At 43.5% G+C, this 23,312-nt stretch overlaps 2 protein-coding genes across 10 annotated transcripts in view; one reads left to right on the top strand and one right to left on the bottom strand.

Moving 5' to 3' along the window:
• dnai4 (dynein axonemal intermediate chain 4) overlaps positions 1-22,356 on the bottom strand; it is a 209,672-nt gene extending 187,316 nt beyond the window's left edge. For all 3 annotated transcript variants that reach the window (XM_068037286.1, XM_068037287.1, XM_068037288.1), the window contains exon 1: positions 22,229-22,356. In XM_068037286.1, coding sequence (XP_067893387.1) covers positions 22,229-22,254 — 26 coding nt within the window. In that variant the 5' untranslated portion in view covers positions 22,255-22,356. The remainder of the gene's footprint in view (positions 1-22,228) is intronic.
• Positions 22,357-22,675: 319 nt separating this feature from the next.
• The window catches only part of LOC137372885 (mesoderm induction early response protein 1-like), a 75,911-nt gene continuing 75,274 nt past the window's right edge, over positions 22,676-23,312 (top strand). For 4 of the 7 annotated variants that reach the window (XR_010975517.1, XR_010975518.1, XM_068037284.1 and 1 more), the window contains exon 1: positions 22,676-22,734. Coding sequence is in view for 5 of the 7 variants with exons in the window: in XM_068037284.1 (XP_067893385.1) it covers positions 22,726-22,734 (9 nt within the window). In the remaining 2 variants the exon portion in view is untranslated. The remainder of the gene's footprint in view (positions 22,735-23,312) is intronic. The other 3 variants (XM_068037281.1, XM_068037282.1, XM_068037280.1) reach the window with 1 other exon arrangement.

Below are 23,312 nucleotides of genomic sequence, written 5' to 3'. Positions count from 1 at the left end.
AAATAGCACGAGAGGAGAGAGCGAGCGGCATGGCACAGGGAGCTAGTTGGTGAGTATCTAGTGGGTATTTTCTTACTTTCTTTTTTCTGCTGATTTTTATTTTGCCTCTAACATTTATGTCTATCTATTAAGTAGAAGCTAAAATATCAGTAGTCAGTAGGTGGTTACTCATTTGTTCATTCTATTTATAACCATTTTATTGTGTTTATTTAACTTCCAATTTTAGTGCAGTTAATAAATAATTCGAAGCATGGCGGGGCTGCTCACACCTGTCGAATGCCCGTCCTATACCATGTGGGGACTCCAGGACTCTACCCATGTCCTGGACAAATACATGTGCAGAAAGTGCCACCAAATGCAAAATCTCGAGCGCCAAATCTTGGAACTCGAGGAGCAGCTGGTGTCACTGAGGTGTATTTGTGAGGATGAGAGATGCATGGATAGCACGTTTCAGGAGGTGGTCACCCCACAGGCAGAGAGGGACTGGGTGGCTGCCAGACAGACAATAAGGACAAGGCAGGTAGTGCAGGAGTCCCCGGAGGGCATCCCACTTTATAACCAGTATCCAGTTCTGAGTACCGATGGGAGAGAGGGTTCCTCTGGAGAGTGCAGTGAGAGGCATGACCAGAGCACCATGGATGGCTCAGCTGTGCAGGGGGGGAGGAGAAAAGACAGGAGAGCAATAGTGGTAGGGGATTCCATAGTTAGGGGAACAGACAGGCGTTTCTGTGGTTGCAGACGTGATTCCAGGATGGTATGTCGCATCCCTGGTGCAAGGGTCATTGTTAGGGAATTTCCATTTTTTTTGTTTAAACTTGGAATCTATATTTTTAAACTTTGGATGTTTTTTTAAAAAGGAAGTTCAACAAAGGTTTAACCAGTAAACAAATTTTTACTGGAAAGCAGGGAATTTCAAGTAAACACGACAGGAGGTTTGACTTGAGAGCTATTTTGTGTTGTGACAAAAGAGAATTTATGAGTAGCATGAGACTTGCCTGAAAAAAAGTTTTGTTTTCACTTTGAACTGTTAAAAGATGCTGATTTTTAGACTAAAAGAGGCAGTTGGAATCAGCATATGGACCTGCCAGGGGATCAGAAGAAAAAACAGATAACTGTTACCTCTCTTTGAAGAATCCCTGCTACTGAAAAGCAAAAGCCTGTATGAAGTGGTACTCTTGCCTCCTGTATTTTTAAGAAACCCTGAATATTTGCAGAAACGTTGCATCTTCAATTGAACTTTGCATCAAATATGTGAGTACTGAAACCTCTGTTGCTGCACACCTGATGAAAGACCTACGTGATGTTACGATCGAGGTGGGAGTAATGCACTGTCAATTCAGTCCCAATACTCCATAGGTCGCAGCATATTATTAAAGTTTTCCCACCAACCGGAAATTAGCCAAATTAAACACTTTAGTAGCACCCATAATAAAATAGACCAAACCAGGTATCTTTAAACAACAAGTTAACTATTTATTAATCAACTAAATCTTAACACTATTAAGATAAACCTATGTCTAAAGACCTTATAACTTCTTATTTTCTCTTTACCCTAATGCACACACACACGTACATTCAAAAATCAATGGTTAACCAGTTTTAAAAATAGTTTCTTAGGAATAAAGTAAGTAGCTGGGTTGTAAGTCCTGGTGAGTTACGTTCCTGGTGGGTGAGGTGTCCCAGATTAGAACAATCAGATGCCACTTGAAATCTCCAGGTGAATTGACAGTCTATAACGGATAGGCGTTCAAAGTATTTCAGTTGCAGCAGGCGTCACACAGTTCTTTTAACAAGGAGTATAGCCACAGGTCTATTTGGATCCTAAAATTGGTAGTTTTTCAGTAGAAACTTTACTGAGAATTCCAACAAACACAAACAAACGACAGAGAGCCCCTCTTGAAAGCAAATGTTCTTTTTCCCCCAGAGTTTTTTTTCACTGCTTAGGCAACACAGAGCCTGAAGATAAACGTAGACTTTCCTGCTAAGAGAAATAAACAGCTTCTTCCTTCAGAGCAGGCTTCACTGGACTCTAGTTCAAAGTGTTTGAAACCAGTCTTTATCCACAGTTGAAAGTTACAGTACACTATGAGGCCTTCTCTCTTTCCTGCTGTGGCCCAGGAAACAGGTGCTACTACTGGCACACTGTGCTCAGTCTTAAAGGCACACTGTTTTTAAACAAAGTCTTAAAGACACACTGTTTTAAACAGAGGAGACAAAAACAGTTCTGTGACAGTGAAGCCTTCAGCAGTTGAATTCAAACAGACTATTCATCAACCTCACCTGGAAAAATTCCTAGTGGCAGCCAACTATCCGACTTTGGGACTCCTTGCCAAAACAAATGGAATTCCATCTCTTCAGTATCAGTTTTATTTTATTCCTCTGTTTCGTTGTAACAGCTGTAAACAAAAATTCCTTTTTTTACCGGTCAACCGGTTTTTGGATGTATGTGCATGTGCGTGAGGGCTAGGATAACAATACGGGGCTTTAGGATTTCAATTCGTGTATATATTTACTTCATTATTGGTTAAGACTTGGTTTATAATAAATGGATAATTTTGTTTATTAAAGAAACCTGGTTGGTGTGCTTTATTCTGGGGACAATTAGAATATCTTGGCTATTTCAGTAAGTGGGAAAATTTATTGTTATGTTGTAACCTGTGGAGAAGTGGGGCTGAAATGTCAGTGCACTCTCCTGCCAAGCTCATAACATCATGGATATCACCGAGTGGCTACAGAGCATTCTGGATGGTGACGGTGCACAGACAGAGGTCGTAGTCTACAATGGTACCAAGACTATAGGTAGAAAAAGGGATGAGGTCCTGCAAACTGAGTTTAGGGAGTTAGGAAAGAGATCAGCAGGCAGGACCTCGAAGGTAGTAATCTCCAGATTACTCCCAAGGCCATGTGCTAGTGAGTTTAGAAATAGGAGAATAGATCAGATGAATGTGTGGCTAGAGAGATGGTGCAGGAGGGAGGACTTCAGATTTCTGAGGCATTGGGACCGGTTCTGGGAAGGTGAGACCTGTACAAGCCGGACGGTCTACACCCTAACAGGACTAGGACGAATATCCTTGCAGGAAGGTTTGCTAGTGCTGTTGGGGATGGATTAAACTAGATTGGCAGGGTGTTGGGAACTTGAGGGCAGTTTCAGACAGGACAAAAACATAGCAGGGAAGAGGAGGCAGAAAATTAGCAAGTGACTCTGAAAGACAGACCTGCAACTTATAACAACACATTTTTTCGAGGCAGCACAACTCTTCGGACTAAAAATCAGTTTAAAGAAAACTGAAGCCGTGCATCAGCCTGCACACCGAGAAGAATATAGGCCACCAAGCATTGTTATCGAGGGAACCGAGTTGAATGCCGTCAAGCAATTTACTTATTTGGAAAGCGTCATCTCGTTTGATGCCACCATTGACAAGGAAGTGGACAATCGGCTCTCAAAAGCAAACAGTACATTCGGCAGACTCTGCAAACTAGTGTGGAGCAACCACAGCCTCAGAACACAGACTAAACTCAAAGTGTACAAAGCCGTAGTCCTCACCACCCTTCTGTATGGTGCCGAGTTATGGGTCCAATACCATCGTCATGTACGCCTTCTAGAGCGATTACATCAGCGCTGTCTCTGCAGCATCCTCAAGATCCATTGGCAGGACCGCATTACAAACATTGAAGTCCTGGAAACAGCCAACATCACCAGTATTGAGGCCATCCTCCTGCAAAGCCAACTGCGTGGTCGGGTCATGTTGCCCGGATGGACGACAGTCGCCTGCCCAAGATCGTGTTGTATGGAGAGCTGACTACGGGTAAAAGGAACAGAGGGGCCCCATGCAAACATTTCAACAACTTCTTGAAGAAATCCCTCCCTGTGTGCCACATCGACCATCGCCAGTGGGAAGCGCAGGCCATAGATCGTGATGCCTGGAGATGCTACATCAGGAGGGCTACAGTCACCTTTGAGACTGAGCGAACCAGCATGAAAGAGAAAAGGAAGAGAAGGAGAGATCCATTTGCCCCCAGCTGCGACTACACCTTCACTTGCACTCACTGTGGGAGAATCTGCTGGTCACGGAGGCCTGACTAGCCACCTGCAACTGATGAGTACAACCTTCCCACATCTTCATCCATGAAGAAATGTCAACACACAATATCAACTGGGATACAAACAGTGTGAAGGGCACAGTGGGCACAAAATTCTTGAGCTGCATTCAAGAGAACTTTTTTAGCCAGCACGTAATAAACCCATCGAGAGGGGGCACAATTCTAGATTTAGTTTTAGGAAATGAAGTTGCGCAACTGGATGAAGTAGCAGTGGGTGACCATTTTGGAGATAGTGACCATAATACAGTTAGATTTAGCATTATTATGGAAAAGGACAAAGATAGAACTGGATTAAAAGTTCTAATTTGGGGGAAGGCAAATTTTATGAAGCTGAGAGGTGATCCTGACTGGATACAGGATACTGGGAAATCAGTGGCAAACTAATGGGAGGCATTCAAAAGCGAGATTCTATGGGGACAGTGTTGACATGTCCCCACAAAGAAAAAGGATGGTACTGCCAAATCTAGAGCCCCCTCGTTATCTAGAAGCATACAGGGTAAGAGAAAGCAGAAAAAGAAAGCTTATGATAGTCACAAAATACTTAATATTTTAGAAAGCCTTGAGGAGTATAGAAAGTGCAAGGGTGAAATTAAAAAGGAAATTAGGAAAGCAAAGAGAGGACATGAAAAAATATTGGTAGATAAAATCAAGGCAAACCCAAAAATGTTTCATCAGTACATTAAGAGCAAGAGTATAACTAAGGAAAGGCTCGGGTCTATCAGAGATGTACAAGGTGACTTATGTGTGGGTGCAGAAGATGTGGGCAGAGTTCTTAATGAGTACTTTGTCTCTGTCTTCACAAAGGAGAGGGATGATGCAGATATTGTAGCTAAAGAGGAGGAGTGTGAAATATTAGATACGATAAGCATAATGAGAGAGGAAGTACTAGAGGGTCTGACATCCTTGAAAGTAGATAAATCACCAGGGCCGGATGGATTGTATCCCAGGCTGTTAAAGGAAGCCAGGAAGGAGACAGCGGATGCTCTGAGGATCATTTTCAAATCCTCACTAGATACAGGCGAGGTACCACAGGATTGGAGGTCTGTGAACATTGTACCATTGTTTAAAAAGGGTGCGAGGGATAGACCAAATAATTACAGGCCGGTCAGTCTGACCTCGGAGGTGGGCAAATTATTAGAATCAATTCTGAGAGGTAGAATAAACTGTTACTTAGAAAGGCACGGATTAATCAGGGATAGTCAGCATGGATTTGGTAAAAGAAGGTAGTGTCTTACTAAATTAACTAAATTTTTTGAGGAAATAACAAGGAGGATTGATGAGGGCAGTGCAGTGGATGTTGTCTATATGGATTTTAGTAAGGCACTTGACAAGGTCCCACATGCCAGACTGGTCAGAAAAGTAAAAGGATTCTGGGGATTATGGCGAGTTCAATCCAAAATTGGCTCAGTGACAGGCCACAAAGGGCAATGGTCAACAGATGTTTTTGCGAATGGAAAGTGGTTTCCAGTGGCGTCCACTGGGCTCAGTGTTGGATCCCTTGCTGTTTGTGTTATATATTAATGATTTGGACTTAAATGTGGGAGGCACGATTGGGAAATTTGCAAATTTGGGGGCGGCACAGTGGCGCAGTGGTTAGCACCGCAGCCTCACAGCTCCAGGGACCCGGGTTCGATTCCGGGTACTGCCTGTGTGGAGTTTGCACGTTCTCCCTGTGTCTGCGTGGGTTTTCTCCGGGTGCTCCGGTTTCCTCCCACAAGCCAAAAAGACTTGCAGGTTGATAGGTAAATTGGCCATTATAAATTGTCACTAGTATAGGTAGGTGGTAGGGAAATATAGGGACAGGTGGGGATGTTTGGTAGGAATATGGGATTAGTGTAGGATTAGTATAAATGGGTGGTTGATGTTCGGCACAGACTCGGTGGGCCGAAGGGCCTGTTTCAGTGCTGTATCTCTAATCTAATCTAATGACACAAAACTGGCCGTGCAGTTGATAGTGAAGAGGATAGCTGTAGACTCCAGAATGATATCAATGGTTTGGTTGAGTGGGCGGAAAAGTGGCAAATGGAATTCAATCTGGAGAAGTGCGAGGTAATGCATTTGGGGAGGGCAAACAAAGCAAGGAATACACAATAAATAGGATACTGAGAGGGGTACAGGAAGTTAGACACCTTGGAGTGCATCTCCACAGCTCCCTGAAGGTGGTAGGACAAGTAAATAAAGTGGTGAAGAAGGCATATGGAATGCTTTCCTTTATTGGTTAAGGTATAGAATACAAAAGCAGAGATTTAATGATGGAACTGTATAAAATGCTGGTTCGGCCGCAACTGCAGTATTGCGTACAGTTCTGGTCACTGCATTACAGGAAGGACATAATTTCTGTGGACAGAATACTGAGGAGATTTACAAGAATATTGCCAGGGCTTGAAAGTTGCTTCTATGAGGAAAGATTGGATAGGCTAGGGTTGTTTTCCTTAAAACAGAGGAGGCTGAGGGGTGACTTAATTGAGGTGTACAAAATTATGAGGGGCCTAGATAGAGTAGACAGGAAGGACCCGTTTCCCTTAGTGGAGAGGTCAATTACCTGGGGGCACAGATTTAAGGTGATTGGTAGAAGGATTAGAGGGGACATGAGGGAAAACTTTTTCACCCAGAGGGTGGTGGGTGTCTGAAATTCACTGCCCGGATCGGTGGCGGAAGCAGAATCCTTCAACTTATTTTAAAAGGTACCTGGGCCTGCACCTGAAGTGCTGTGACTTGCAAGGCTACAGACCAGGTTTTGGAAGGTGGGAGTAGGTGGCTAGTTTTTTCAGTCGGCACAGACTTTCTGTGCCATAGCTTTTCTATGGTTCTATAGTTCAGTGTGAAGCAGACCAGGATCGAAGTGTGAGGTAGGTCGGGAGCACTGTGACGCAGTTTGGGAGCAGTGTAAAGCAGACCGGGATCAGTATTACACAGGTCGGGAGCAGTGTGAAGCAGGTCAGGAGCAGCTGATTGGTGTCTTTTTTTGAAGTAGTAAGTTTAAGAGTCTAAGGAATAGAGGCAGGGATAGGCAGCTCAGACAGGTTGCGTGCACATCCTGCTCCATGTGGGATCTCCAGGACACTTCTTATGCCCTGGACAACCACTTGTGCATGAATGTCGCAGCTGCAGAAACTCAAGCTCTGGGTTTCAAAGCTTGAGCAGCAACTGGCATCACTACAGTGCATCCACAAGGCTGAGAGTTTCTTGGATGGCACATTTATAGAAGTGGTCAGCCCGCAGCTTAAGAGTATGCGGCAGAGAGGGAATGGGTAACCAGGCAGCTGGCGCAGGAGTCCCTGAGTGCATCTCACTCACCAACCAGTATTCCGTTCTGAATACTGGTGAGAATGATGATTCCTCTGGGGTGACCAGTCAGAGTCTAGGCCACGGCATCATGGCTGGTTCAGCGGTATAGGAGGGCAGCAGGAAGATTGGGAAAGCAATAATGATGGGTGATTTTATAGTTAGGGGAACAAATCAGCGTTTCTGCAGCCACAGACATGAATCCAGGATGGTATATTGCCTCCCCGGTGCCAGGGTCAAGGACATCATGGAGTAGCTGCATAGCACTCTGAGGGGGGAGCGTGAGCAGCCAGCTGTCATGGTCCATATTGGCACCAATGACATAGTAGAAAGAGGGATGAGTTCCTGCAGGCAGCGTTTAGGGATCTAGGAAAGAAACTAGCAAGCAGGACCTTAAAGGTAGTAATCTCTAGATTACTCCCAGTACCACACGCAAGTGAGTATAGAAATAGGAGGATAGAGCAGATGAATATGTGGCTGGAGAGATGGTGTAGGAGGGAAGGCTTCAGATTCCGGGGGCATCGGGATCGGTTCTGGAGGAGATGGGACCTGTACAGGTTGGACGGGTTGCACCTTAACAGAGCTGGGACCAATGTCCTTCTGGGATGATTTGCTAGTGCTATTGGGGAGGGTTTAAACTAACTGACAGGCGTGTGGGAATCAGGAGGTAAATTTAGAGAGGAAAATCAAAGTACACAGAGAATTGGGAGAGACAGATAACACTAGGGTAGGAAACAATAAGGCATTAGGTGGGGTCAGTGTAAGAGGGAATGTAATAAGGTCTAAATTAGGTTTACCGTGCATGTACGTGAATGCGTGGATAAGGTTGGTGAGCTGCAGGCGCAAATAGCTACATGAAAATGTGATGTTGTGGCGATAACGGAGACCTGGCTCAAAAAAGGACAGGACTGAATACTAAATATTCCTGGAAGCAAGGTGTTCAGGAATGTTAGGGAAGGAATGAAAGGAGTAAAAGTAGCTGTATTGATTAAGGAGAAAATTATAGTGCTAGAGAGAAAGGATGTCCTAGAGGGGTCAAAGGCAGAAGCTATCTGGTTAGAGCTAAGAAACAATCTTTCTTTTGGGCCTCCTTATCTCGAGAGACAATGGATACGCGCCTGGAGGTGGTCAGTGGTTTGTGAAGCAGCGCCTGGAGTGGCTATACAGGCCAATTCTGGAGTGACAGGCTCTTCCACAGGTGCTGCAGAGAAATTTGTTTGTTGGGGCTGTTGCACAGTTGGCTCTCCCCTTGCGCCTCTGTCTTTTTTCCTGCCAACTACTAAGTCTCTTCGACTCGCCACAATTTAGCCCTGTCTTTATGGCTGCCCGCCAGCTCTGGCGAATGCTGGCAACTGACTCCCACGACTTGTGATCAATGTCACACGATTTCATGTCGCATTTGCAGACGTCTTTATAACGGAGACATGGACGGCCGGTGGGTCTGATACCAGTGGCGAGCTCGCTGTACAATGTGTCTTTGGGGATCCTGCCATCTTCCATGCGGCTCACATGGCCAAGCCATCTCAAGCGCCGCTGACTCAGTAGTGTGTATAAGCTGGGGGTGTTGGCCGCTTCAAGGACTTCTGTGTTGGAGATATAGTCCTGCCACCTGATGCCAAGTATTCTCCGAAGGCAGCGAAGATGGAATGAATTGAGACGTCGCTCTTGGCTGGCATACGTTGTCCAGGCCTCGCTGCCGTAGAGCAAGGTACTGAGGACACAGGCCTGATACACTCGGACTTTTGTGTTCCGTGTCAGTGCGCCATTTTCCCACACTCTCTTGGCCAGTCTGAACATAGCAGTGGAAGCCTTACCCATGCGCTTGTTGATTTCTGCATCTAGAGACAGGTTACTGGTGATAGTTGAGCCTAGGTAGGTGAACTCTTGAACCACTTCCAGAGCGTGGTCGCCAATATTGATGGATGGAGCATTTCTGACATCCTGCCCCATGATGTTCGTTTTCTTGAGGCTGATGGTTAGGCCAAATTCATTGCAGGCAGACGCAAACCTGTCGATGAGACTCTGCAGGCATTCTTCAGTGTGAGATGTTAAAGCAGCATCGTCAGCAAAGAGGAGTTCTCTGATGAGGACTTTCCGTACTTTGGACTTCGCTCTTAGACGGGCAAGGTTGAACAACCTGCCCCCTGATCTTGTGTGGAGGAAAATTCCTTCTTCAGAGGATTTGAACGCATGTGAAAGCAGCAGGGAGAAGAAAATCCCAAAAAGTGTGGGTGCGAGAACACAGCCCTGTTTCACACCACTCAGGATAGGAAAGGGCTCTGATGAGGAGCCACCATGTTGAATTGTGCCTTTCATATTATCATGGAATGAGGTGATGATACTTAGTAGCTTTGGTGGACATCCGATCTTTTCTAGTAGTCTGAAGAGACCACGTCTGCTGACGAGGTCAAAGGCTTTGGTGAGATCAATGAAAGCAATGTAGAGGGGCATCTGTTGTTCACGGCATTTCTCCTGTATCTGACGAAGGGAGAACAGCATGTCAATAGTCGATCTCTCTGCACGAAAGCCACACTGTGCCTCAGGGTAGACGCGCTCGGCCAGCTTCTGGAGCCTGTTCAGAGCGACTCGAGCAAAGACTTTCCCCACTATGCTGAGCAGGGAGATTCCACGGTAGTTGTTGCAGTCACCGCGGTCACCTTTGTTTTTATAGAGGGTGATGATGTTGGCATCGCGCATGTCCTGGGGTACTGCTCCCTCGTCCCAGCACAGGCATAGCAGTTCATGTAGTGCTGAGAGTATAGCAGGCTTAGCACTCTTGATTATTTCAGGGGTAATGCTGTCCTTCCCAGGGGCTTTTCCGCTGGCTAGGGAATCAATGGCATCACTGAGTTCCGATTTGGTTGGCTGTATGTCCAGCTCATCCATGACTGGTAGAGGCTGGGCTGCATTGAGGGCAGTCTCAGTGACAGCATTCTCCCTGGAGTACAGTTCTAGGTAGTGCTCAACCCAGCGGTCCATCTGTTTGCGTTGGTCAGTGATTATGTCCCCCGATTTAGATTTAATGGTACCAATAGAGGTACCATTAAATTCCTGGGGATATTCTTTAGGCCACCAACTAGTAGGAAGGCTTTAGAGGAACAGATTTGCAAGAAAATTACAGAGAGGTGCAAGAATTATAGGGTAGTTATAATAGGGGACTTTAATTATACTAATGTAGACTTTAATTATCCTAATATAGACTGGGACAGTAATAGTGTCAAAGACAGAGAGGGGCAAGTGTTTCTAGAGTGTGTTCAGGAAAATTTTCTACATCAGTATGTTTCTAGTCCAATGAGCAAGAAGGCATTACTGGATCTGGTTCTGGGGAATGAGGTGGATCAAGTGAATCAAGTAACAGTAGATGAATATTTAGCGGACAGTGACCATAGCATCATGAGGTTTAGGATAGCTACGGAAAAGGAAGAGGAGAAATCCAGAGTAAAGATAATTAATTGGGGGAGGGCCAACTTGAACGGAGTGACAACAGATCTGGCCCAAGTAAATTGGAATCAAAGATTGGAAAGCAAAACTGTAACTGAACAATGGGCTGCTTTTTAGAAACATAGAAAATAGGAGGAGTAGGCCATTCGGCCCTTCGAGCCTGCTCCATCATTCATTATGATCATGGCTGATCATCCAACCTGTTTCTGCTTTCGCCCCATACCCTTTGATACCTTTAGATCCAAGAGCTATATCTAACTCCTTCCTGAAAACATACAATGTTTTGGCCTCAACTGCTTTCTGTGGTAGCGAATTCCACAGGCTCACCACTCTCTGGGTGAAGAAATTTCTCCTCATCTCAGTCCTGAAAGGTTTACCCCGTATCCTTAGACTATGACCCCTGGTTCTGGACTCCCCCACCATCGGGAACATCCTTCCTGCATCTACCCTGTCAAGTCCTGTTAGAATTTTATAGGTTTCCATAAGAATCCCCCCTCACTTTTCTGAACTCCAGCGAATATAATCCTAACCGACTCAATCACTCCTCATACGTCAGTCCCGCCATCCCAGGAATCAGTCTGGTAAACCTTCACTGCACTCCCTCTATAGCAAGAACATCCTTCGTCAGATAACGAGACCAAAACTGCACGCAATATTCCAGGTGTGGGCTCACCAAGGCCCTGTATAATTGCAGCAAGACATCCCTGCTCCTGTACTCGAATCCTCTCGCTATGAAGGCCTACATGCCATTTGCCTTTTTTGCCGCCTGTTGCACCTGCGTGCTTACTTTCAGCGACTGGTGTATGAGAACACCCAGGTCTCGTTGCATATTCCCCTCTCTCAGTTTGTAGCCGTTCAGATAATAATCTGCCTGCCTGTTTTTGCTACCAAAGTGGATAACCTCACATTTATCCACATTATACTGCATCTGCCATGCATTAGCCCACTCACTCAGCTTGTCCAAATCACCCTGAAGCCTCTCTGCATCCTCCTCACAACTCACCCTCCCACCCAGTTTTGTGTCATCTGCAAATTTGGAGATATTACATTTAGTTCTCTCATCTAAATCATTAATGTATATCGTGAATAGCTGGGGTCCTAGCACCGATCTCTGCAGTACCCCACTAGTCACTGCCTGCCATTCGGAAAAAGATCCATTTATCCCTACTCTTTGTTTCCTGTCTGCCAACCAATTTTCTATCCATCGCAATACACTACCCCCAATCCCATGCGCTTTAATTTTACATGCTAATCTCTTATGTGGGACTTTGTCAAAGGCCTTCTGAAAGTCCAAATAAACCACATCCACTGGCTCCCCCTCATCAACTCTACTAGTTACATCCTCGAAGAATTCTAGTAGATTTGTCAAGCATGATTTCCCTTTCGTAAATCCATGCTGACTCTGCCCGATTCTACCACTGTTCTCTGAGTGCTCTGCTATAAAATCTTTGATAATGGACTCTAGAATTTTCCCCACTACTGACGTCAGGCTGACTGGTGTATAATTCCCTGCTTTCTCTCTACCTCCCTTTTTAAATAGTGGGGTTATATTAGCTACCCTCCAATCTGTAGGAACTGTTCCAGAGTCTATAGAATCTTGGATGACCTCCAATGGATCCACTATTTCTAGGGCCACTTCCTTAAATACTCTGGGATGCATACCATCAGGCCCTGGGGATTTATCGGCTTTGAATCCCATCAATTTCCCCAACATCATTTCTCTACTAATACTGATTTCTTTCAGTTCCTCTCTCACTAAGCCCTGTGTTCCCCAACATTTCTGATATGATATTTGTGTCCTCCTTTGTGAAGACAGAAACAAAGTATACATTTAGTTGGTCAGCCATTTCTTTATTCCCCATAATAAATTCCCCTGTTTCTGACTGTAAGGGATTGACATTTGTCTTCACCAATCTTTTTCTCTTCACATACCTATAGAAACTTTTACAGTCAGTTTTTATGTTCCCCGCAAGCTTGCTCTCGTACTCTATTTTCCCCTTCTTAATCAATCCCTTGGTCCTCCTTTGCTAAATTCTAAACTGCTCCCAACCTTCAGGTCTGTTGTTTTTCCTGGCAAATTTATATGTCTTTTCCTTGGATCTAAGAGGAGATAGCTCAGGTACAGTCAAGATACATTCCCACGAGGGGGAAAAGTCAGGCAAACAGATCCAGAGCTCCCTGAATGATGAAAGAGAGAGCAAGATGAAACAGAAAAAGGCTGCATATGACAGATGTCGGCTGGATAATACAATTGAGAGCCAGGCTGAATATAGAAGGTTCAGAGAGGAAGTGAAAAAACACATGAGAAGCAAACAGAGTATGAGAGGAGACTCACAGCTAACATAAAAGGGAATCTAGAAGTCTTCTATAGGCACATAAATAGTAAAAGGGTGGTAAAAGGAGGACTGGGGCCAATTAGGGACCTAAAAGGGATTTATGCATGGAGGCAGAGGGCATAGCTGAGATACTAAATGAGTACCTTGCATGTGTCTTTACCAAGGAAGAAGATGCTGTCCAAGTCTTGGTGAAAGAGGAGGTAGTTGAGACACTGAATGGGCTAAAAATTGATTAAGAGGAGATATTAGAAAGGCTGGCTATACTAAAAGTTAATAAGTCACCAGTACAGGAACATGTGAATCCAAGGATACTGAGGGAAATAAGGGTGGAAATTGCAGAGGCAGTGGCCATAATCTTCCAATCCTCCTTGGATACATGGGTGGTGCCAGAGGACTGGAGAATTGCAAATGTTACACCCTTGTTCAAAAAGCGTGTAAGGAAGGACAAGCCCAGCAACTACAGGCCAGAGTTTAACCTCGGTGGTGGGAAAGCTTTTAGAAAGGATAATTTGGGACAAAATTAATAGTCACTTGGACAAATATGGATTAATTAAGGAAAGCCAGCACGGATTTGTTAAGGGCAAATTGTGTTTAACTAACTTGCTTGAGTTTTTTTGATGAGGTAACAGAGAGGGTTGATGAGGGTAATGCAGTTGATGTGGTGTACAAGGACTTCGAAAGTCCGCTTAACAGGCTTGTCAGCAAAGTTAGAGCCCATGGAATAAAGGAAACAGTAGCAGCATGGATATAAAATTGCTGAGTGACAGAAAGCAGAGTAGTTGTGAACAGTTGTTTTTCGATTGGAGGAAGGTATGTAGTAGGGTTCCCCAGGGGTCAGTATTGGGGCCCCTGCTTTTCTTAATATATATTAATGAACTAGAACATGGGGGTACAGGGCACAATATCAAAATTTGCAGATGACACAAAGCTTGGAAGTTTTGTGAACTGTGAGGAGGATAGTGATAAACTTCAAGAGGACATAGACAGGCTGGAGGAATGGGCAGACAAGTGGCAGATGAATTTAATGCAGAGAAGTTTGAAGAGATTCATTTTGGTAGGAAAAATGGGGAGAGGTAATATAAATTAAAGGGAACAATTCTAAAGGGAGTGCAGGAGCAGTGGGACCTGCGGGTATATGAGCACAAATCATTAAAGGTTGAAGTGCAGGTTGAGAAAGCGGTTAATACAGCATATGGGATCCTGAGCTTTATAAATAGGGGCATAGAGCACTAAAACAAGGAAGTTATGATAACCTGTATAAAACACTGGTTTGTCCTCAACTGGAGAATCATGTCCGTTCTGGGCACCACACTTTCGGAAGAATGTTAAGTCATTAGAGAGGATGCAGAAAAGATTCATGAGCATGGTTCCAAGGATGAGGAACTTTAGTTCTGTGGATAGGTTGGAAAAGCTGGGTCTGTTCTCCTTGGAGAAGAGAAAATTAAGAGATTTGATAGAGGTGTTCAAAATTATGAGGGGTCTAGACAAAGCAGATAGGGAGAGACTGTTCCCATTGACTGAAGGATCCAGAACCAGAGGACACTAATTTAAGATGATTGGCAAAAGAAGCAACAGTGACATGAGTATTAACATATTTACCTAGCAAGTGGTTAGGATCTAGAATGCATTGCCTGAGAGTGTGGTGGAGACAGATTCAAGTGATGCCTTCAAAAGAGAATTGGATAATTATCTGAAGAGGGAAGAATTTGCTGAACTACAGGGAAAAGGCAGGGGAGTGAGACTAGGTGAATTGCTCTTGCAGACAGCTGACACAAACATGACGGGCTGAATGACCTCCTTTGTGCTGTAACCATTTTATGATTCTATGAACTTGTCAGCCCTGATGCTTTGGAAATCAACTAAGTGCCCAGTGGTAGTTGTCCTAAAGCAGCGCAGAACTATAAATTGCAGTCTGAGATAGATGACAAGCACATCTCAATTTCCTAGAAATTTCTGCCTACTGTTACGAGGATTTCCATTTTTTTGTATTAAAACTTGGCATTCTATATTTTTAAAAACCGAAAAGGATTTCAGTGGACATTGAGACATCTGGAGATAGCTGAACTTTATGGATGCTTTTGGAAGGAAGGCAGGGTCAACGAGAGGTTCCTGGTTTTGACCAGTAAACAGATACTGGAAACTAGGTAATTTCAAGGAAACCAGCAGGGGGTTTGACCTCAAAGCTACCCTTTGAGTGACAAGAGAGAATTTATGACATGGCACGTGACTTGTTTCTGGAAGGTTTTGATTTCATTTTTGAATTGTTTAAAAGCCAGTGCATTTGAACTAAAACAGGCAATTGGAATTTGATTTTGACTTGTCTGGAGATCAGAAGAAGAACCAGAAAAGTATTACCTCTGTAAAGAATCCTTGCTCTTGAAAAGCAAAAGCTTTGACCTGTGGAGAAGTGGGGCTGAATTAACAGTGCACTCCTTCCCACATTGCTTGTAACTCTACGACCACTAACAAAGAGCAAACCTTGTTCAGCTGAAATGTAGATCTCAGACTCTTGTATCTTTGGTGAGCCACTGTTTGTATATTTGGTTAGTCTAGCTAGGAGAGATTACGGAGTCTTTAGTGATTCATTTGTTACATTTTTAACTAGATACAGCTTTACATAAGCCTGTGTGACTCCTCTGAAGGCATGCTCCATCTCCCTCCAGTCTTTCTCACATGTGATCTCATGGTGGGAGGTATTCCTCACACTGTCTCAAACAGTAACCCTTTCAACCCTTATACTACATCTCCCCTCAAGTCTTTATCCATATATATATTTACACATTCATTTTTTTTAATTTTTGCATTCTACCCCATCTTCCCCAAAGTCTCTGACAATACAGATTTAATCAGTCAGGAAGTTTCACAACTCTCCCTGATTGTGCTGTTGTCAGATGCAGAAGATTAGTAGTCTTTCTCTGAACTCTTGTTCCTTGACTTGGATGTCCTTCATTGAGGTTTGTAGTATCTGTTGCTTTCTGAATTTCAGGTTGAACATCTGGTTCATCCAAATGTATGACTGATTGACATCTTTGCTGAACAGAAATAAGATTTCTCCTGTTTCTTCTTATAGTACCTTCTGAAGTATGTACTAAATAAGATCTCTGATTCTCATCTCTCTGGACGATTACTCCTTTACTGCCTTGGTCTCGTACCCAAACCATTTCTCCTTCCATCAACTTAGGTAGGTTCCTGGTACGATATTTCCCATTATAATAATAAGCTTGATGCTCTCTGTAAGACTTTTTTCTGTCTTGAACTCTCTGATAATCCTGCACTTCTAGCCCTGGAAGTGAAACATAACTTCCTATCCTACCTAAAAAGTTAAGTTTTCTCCCCATCAACGGTTCAGACAGTGCGAGTCCACATAACAATGCAATTGCTCTGTAGTTCAGGAGTGCTGTTTGAAAATCTTCATTTTTCTTTGATAGTGCTTTGATAGTTCTGACTCCTCTCTCAGCTTCACCATTCAATTGTGGCTATCTAGGGGAACTTATAAGATGTACGAATTCACAGCTTTCCTTAACATCTGTTAAGTATTCATTTGCAAATTGTGGTCCATTATCGGAAACTATCTGGTCAGGTATACCACGTGTTACAAAGATCTCCGATAAAGCTCGAATGACAGTCTCAGTTATCATTGTGTACAAATGTTTGACCTCAATCCACCTTGAAAAATAGCTGATGTCAATAAGGTAGAATTTTCCATTAAACATAAATAGATCCATCTCCAGACGTTCCCACTGTCTGGTTGGAAATTGGGTCGAAATGAGGTTCCCTCTGGTCTGGGCTGTGCACTGCACATACCTGGTAATTTGAAATCATTTCTTGTATATCTTTCAATATTCCCAGCCACCGGATGGATGACTGAGCCCGTGCTCTGCATTTCGTGATACCCATGTGGCCCTGGTGTATTTTCTCCAATATCGCAGTCCCGAGTGAGACTGGAATCACCAGCCTTTCATCATTTATCAGCATATGATCCACAATAGTCATAGAGTTATACAGCACAGAAAAAGGCCCTTTGGCCCATCATGTCTGTGCCGGCCATCAAGCACCCATCTATTCTAATCCCATCTTCCAGCACATGGCCTGCAGCCCTGCATGCCATGTAAAGTGCCTTTTATGTTCGAAGAAAATTTTCAACCCCTTACCACTGGGATGCTGCTCCAGCCAACATTGCGAGCAATATTGGCGTATTCGGATGCATTCCTCAACTTGTATCGGCGGAGCATGACAAATTTCTTGGAGATTTTTTGAACTTGCCAGCCATTGTGATGCAGTAAACTGAGAATATGACACAATTTTATCAGTAAAGTTAATATCCTGTTGTGTAGGATAGTCAACAGTAGCTCTGGACAATGCATCTGCAGACGTCTGCAGTTTGCCCTGTTCATATACAGTTTCATACATGTATCTCATTAGTCTCAATCAGAATCTCTGGATTCTCGGAGGCATCCTAGTGAGTTACTTTTCATCAAGTAAGGAAACTTAGGGGTTTGTGGTCTGTCTCTAGGACAACCTTTAAACCGATGATATAATCTGAACTTTTTGCAAACCCACCTGACTGTGAGAGCTTCTTTCTCTGTAACAGCATATCTTGTCTCAGTCTCAGACAATGCTCGAGATGAACAATAAAGCAGTCTTTGACATCCATCTGGCTGTTCTTGGAAAAGGACTGCCCCTAACCCTGTAGATGAGGCATCTACTGCAATAGTGGGTGGCAGTTAGGGGTTATAATGCGCTAAGATATCTGGCGACATCAGCATCTCCTTGATCCTTTGAAATGCGTGCTCCTGATGTGCATCCCAACACCACGCTTGAGCTTTCTTTAATAGCTGCCGTAAGGCTTCAGTAACTTGCGCTAGATTGAGTAAGAATTTTGCCAACTGATTAGCCATTCCAAGGAATCGTTGAAGATCTTGAAGCAAGATAATGAAGCAAGAATCGTTGAAGATCTTGGACAGAAGTAGCAATTAGGAATTCACAAAAGGCTCTTGTCTCTTGTGGATCTGCCATTATGCTGTTGCTACTGACAATGTGTCCGAAGAAACGAATAGACATTTTCGAGAATTCACACTTTTCATTAAGTGTCAGGCCACCTTGTAGACAATTCAAAACCGCTCTAACCTGCAGGTCATGTTCTTCAATGGATTCACCATGGACTTGTTGTTCATATGGCGTATTACTCCTTTAAGGCCCTGTAAAATGTTCGACATAGTTCTTCGGAATATTTCCAGTACTGATGTTTATACCAAATGGTAAATGATTAAAACAAAATCTTCCGGATGGAGTGATGAAGGTTGTCAATAACCTGGACTTCTTATCCAACAGAACTTGCCAAAAGCCACTATTCATGTCAACATGGTACTTTTGGATAACTTTGCCAAGCTTTTGTCTACTGAGGACATCGGATGAAATTCTCTTGCCACACCCTTATTAAGTGAAGTCTACACAAATGCGAAGAGAACCATTGGTTTAAGAACTGGAACATTCCCGAACACCACTCTGTAGGTTCAGTGCCAGGAGAAATGACTCCAATCCTGGTCATCCCTTCTAATTGATGTTGGACTTGCTTCATTATTGGGTGTGGTATCTTTCCAGGCATGAAAAGACATACAGGTTTAGCGTCTTTTCTCAACATAATGCTGCATACGGTCTTCAGTCTTCCTAGACCTGTAAATAATTTTGGAAAGTCTTTTTGGAAATGACTCCTGGATTCTCGTTTCTTAAAGTCTTCCACTTTTCCTATAAGATGAAGGTCAATACAAGCTCTTCTACCCAACAGAGAAAATTCCTGATTCCGTAGAACATACAGCGTTTCCAACATCTGCTTTCCCTTGTACTGGTGTGTTGCCTGCAGCTTTCCTTTGACTTTCAGTTCAGTCATTCCTGGGCCATGTAACAGAGTTTCTGTTGGTTGCAGGTAATGCATTGATAACCACGGTTCTTTGTCTGATGAAACTGTTACACTTGCTCCAGTGACTAGTTTAGAATTGGTGATATGTCCATTGACATATATAGCTGCAGTCCAGAATGCATGATTAGGTCATTGCTCTCACCAAGGAAGTCTTCTGATTTTGCTTGCAAAGCAGATTGTTTCACTTCATTAATGGCTCTATGTGGAGAGACATTTTCTTTGGAACTTTTTAAGATAGAAGTTTTACTTTGGCACATCTTCCCAAAATGGCCAACTTTCTTGCTGTGAAAGCATTTTTCTTTGTTTGCAGGACACTGTTCGCGCCTGTGGGTCTTTTTGGTGCCACAGCGCTGGCAAGGTTTCATGACTTCTCGCACTCTCCCACCACCCCCCCCCCCCCCACCCCCCCGTGCAGTCACTGGAGTTTCCTAAACCAAGGTCTTTATTCACCTCTCAGAATTGCTCTGCTGTTCTTCCAGACCTCTCTGCTTGTCTCACCAGCTGAATTGCTTTGTCTAGGGTGAGGTCTTCCCTGGACAGCAATAAATCTGATAGGGAATCATCACTAATACCTACTACAATAGTCTCATATTAATTCTGCTTTTAGGTCTCCATATTTGCATCCTTCAGCTAGTCTGTAAAGGTCATTAAGAAAAGCATCAACTGTTTCACCTGGTTTCTGTGTCCTTCTGTTAAATTTTGCCCTTTCCAGAATCTTATTGCTCCTCAGGATAAAATAGCTATTAAAGGCTTTTAAAATGTCATCAAATTTGACTGATGTCTCATTAATGCCTTGTCTTGCAATATCATCTGCTATTGCTCTGATGGAATACAGCAATGAGTTAACTTGCACCGCTTCAGACTGCCTGCCTAATTTGGAAGCAATTCTGTACCTCAAAAATCTTTTTCGCCAGAGTGACCAATTTTGAGTTTGATTTGGTCCTTCCATGTGTCCAAACCCCTCTGGTGTTGTGAATTTGAGATCCATGGCTTTCTATTTGGCTTACTTTCTATCTTTTTAAAATTTTCACTCCAGTATCAAAAGTTTCCTGAACTTTTTCAGGCTTACTACCGCTATGGTCACCATTTCTCCTTGTGAAATCTCACTGCTAGACTATGTATTTATTTATTTCTTTAAACGCAATTTTGCAGCATTTTTTCTACTCTTTTTACTCCCTTCACTTAGAGTATGGGGTCCAAGGTGTACTAGCTAGATGGATAAAGAACTGGCTGGGCAACAGGAGACAGAGAGTAGCAGTGGAAGGGAGTTTCTCAAAATGGAGACGTGTGACCAGTGGTGTTCCACAGGGATCCGTGCTGGGACCACTGTTGTTTGTGATATACATAAATGATTTAGAGGAAAGTATAGGTGGTCTGATTAGCAAGTTTGCAGACGACACTAAGATTGGTGGAGTAGCAGATAGTGAAGGGGACTGTCAGAGAATACAGCAGAATATAGATAGATTGGAGAGTTGGGCAGAGAAATGGCAGATGGAGTTCAATCAGGGCAAATGCGAGGTGATGCATTTTGGAAGATCCAATTCAAGAGTGAACTATACAGTAAATGGAAAAGTCTTGGGGAAAATTGATGTACAGAGAGATTTGGGTGTTCAGGTCCATTGTTCCCTGAAGGTGGCAACGCAGGTCAATAGAGTGGTCAAGAAGGCATACGGCATGCTTTCCTTCATCGGATGGGGTATTGAGTACAAGAGTTGGCAGGTCATGTTACAGTTGTATAAGACTTTGGTTTGGCCACATTTGGAATACTGCGTGCAGTTCTGGTTGCCACATTACCAAAAGGATGTGGATGCTTTGGAGAGGATGCAGAGGAGGTTCACCAGGATGTTGCCTATGGAGGGCGCTAGCTATGAAGAGAGGTTGAGTAGATTAGGATTATTTTCATTAGAAAGACGGAGGTTGAGGGGGGACCTGATTGAGGTGTACAAAATCATGAGAGGTATAGACAGGGTGGATAGCAAGAAGCTTTTTCCCCAGAGTGGGGGATTCAATTACTAGGGGACACGAGTTCAAAGTGAAAGGGGAAAAGTTTAGGGGGGATATGCGTGGAAAGTTCTTTACGCAGAGGGTGGTGGGTGCCTGGAACGCGTTGCCAGCGGAGGTGGTAGACGCGGGCATGATAGCGTCTTTTAAGATGTATCTAGACAGATACATGAATGGGCAGGAAGTAAAGAGATACAGACCCTTAGAAAATAGTCGACATGTTTATAGAGGATCTGGATCGGCGCAGGCTTGGAGGGCCGAAGGGCCTGTTCCTGTGCTGTAATTTTCTTTGTTCTTTGTTGTTCTATTAAGTATTTGCAACCTCTTTGGTTTTTTTTCACTTGCAGTCGCCACGTGTAATGGCGCCAACCCCAGATCCACCCTCGCTAAGGACATTTGGTTTTCCTGGTGCTGCCTGCGTACTGCCATTAGAGACACATTTTTTTACCCTCTTCATGGGTTGCTCAACAGATCCCCGACTGTTGTTTGGCTCTCCAACTCGAAGCTTGCGATCACTGAACCAGAATTGTTTTTTACAGACCACCTGCCTTTGTGGTGCAGCCTGAATACCTCTGCAAGTTGATTCCCCAACTCTCCATGCCTCCTTCATCCACAGAGTAGCTTGGGAGCTTTTTCACAGCCTCTTCTCAAGTTCTGGCACCTTTTTTCCAGGTTGGCTTTCTTTAGGGTATTTTTCAAATTCTTCTGGGTGTTGTATGGTAAAAACCACCACTGTTCACTATATTGTATGTTTAGTTAGTCTTCCACGGTTTGTACATTTGGTTAGTTTGGCTAGGAGAGATTACTGAGTCTTCAGTGATTTTAACATTAACTCATTTATTACATTTTAACAATATACAGCTTTACTTAAGTCTGTGTGACTCCTCTGAAGACATACTGCTTCTCCCTCCAGTCTCTCTCACATGCTATCTCTTACATCATTATGATGGGAGGTATTCCTCACACTATCTCAAACATTAACCCTTTCAAACCTTATACTATACGGACCACCAACATCCACTTAATACCAACGGGCTGCCAAGGCCCATGGGTCCGTCCTTCGTACAGGAGGTTGGAAGCAAACTCCCGACAGGAAATACCCCTCACTTCTTATTTACCACAATGTGAAATGTGCCACAAAACTCACGTTAATGAGGGGTTTATTTTCTTCATTGTGATTTTCCTGCGATTCCAAAAGGATGGCGGACTAACAGGATGGCTTTATCATGATCCCGCTCGGTAGCTTTCACTGGAAGCCGCTTGGTCTATTCCTAAGCGACGTATCGTTGTCAGGGGCGAGGGCGTTTACCGTTACCATAGTTACAACACTGCGCCCAATTTCTCCGCCCACATTTGCAAGAAACTTCGATTTGATTGGTCACTGTTCAACGAAACCAACATATTCTCATTATAACTTATAGCAGACATTTTAGAAATAGTTTTGACAGTCAGACTATAAAAGCTATTTGCAAGTAATTAATAGAAATAAACTGTGGACGGACGATATGACTTTATGTGTATAGGAGGCAGTTTATTGTCGGATCCAATCGGCGAACTCGTTAACTCGCGGGCTGGGGAGAGAGGCGGGCTGACGACTACATCCGGGTCAAGTCATGACCTCAGTCTCCGACCCGATATTAGAAAATGGCGGAGGTAAGGCGGATCTGTCACCAGACTTATCTCTTGACAAAAAATAAAAAGTTAATTTTAAAATCTTATTTTTAATATTTACTTTCAGATTTTATCGTCATTAATATCTGAATTCAAATCAAGTGCTTTTCAAAATAAAAATATACAATTTTAAAGAGGGAATATTCAAGTAATAAACTTTTTGTGTTTTTTTTTCTTTTGGCTTAAAATTATTAAGTTGTCGAAATATTGGACGCTGTGCCGGAGCCTGGCTGCGCGGCGCGCTTTTTTCCCCCCCATGTTGAAGTTCCGTTCATATCCGCTAGGCCTTATTTAGGGTATTTTTTTCCTCATAGAATTCGCCTCTTTTTAAAAAAAAAAATCGAGAACTGTTTTTCCTGAAACAGTTTCCAGTTTAAAAAATGCAGCATTTTATGACTTTACTTTAAAGTTTATGTAGCTTTTCTTAAGCTTCCGCTTCAGGTCTGACGAGAAATTCCGCCAGCTTCATATAAAAGTAAACTTTTCGAGCACCCACCCCCTGCAATTTCCAACCGTGGCATTGCAGTCAGGCGTTTAACTTTATCCTTCATAAATCTATC

This window comes from Heterodontus francisci, chromosome 8, assembly GCF_036365525.1.
Source record: "Heterodontus francisci isolate sHetFra1 chromosome 8, sHetFra1.hap1, whole genome shotgun sequence".
NCBI lineage: Eukaryota > Metazoa > Chordata > Chondrichthyes > Heterodontiformes > Heterodontidae > Heterodontus > Heterodontus francisci.
Note: the sequence above shows the minus strand (reverse complement) of the source record. Positions and strands in the feature narration are given on the sequence as shown.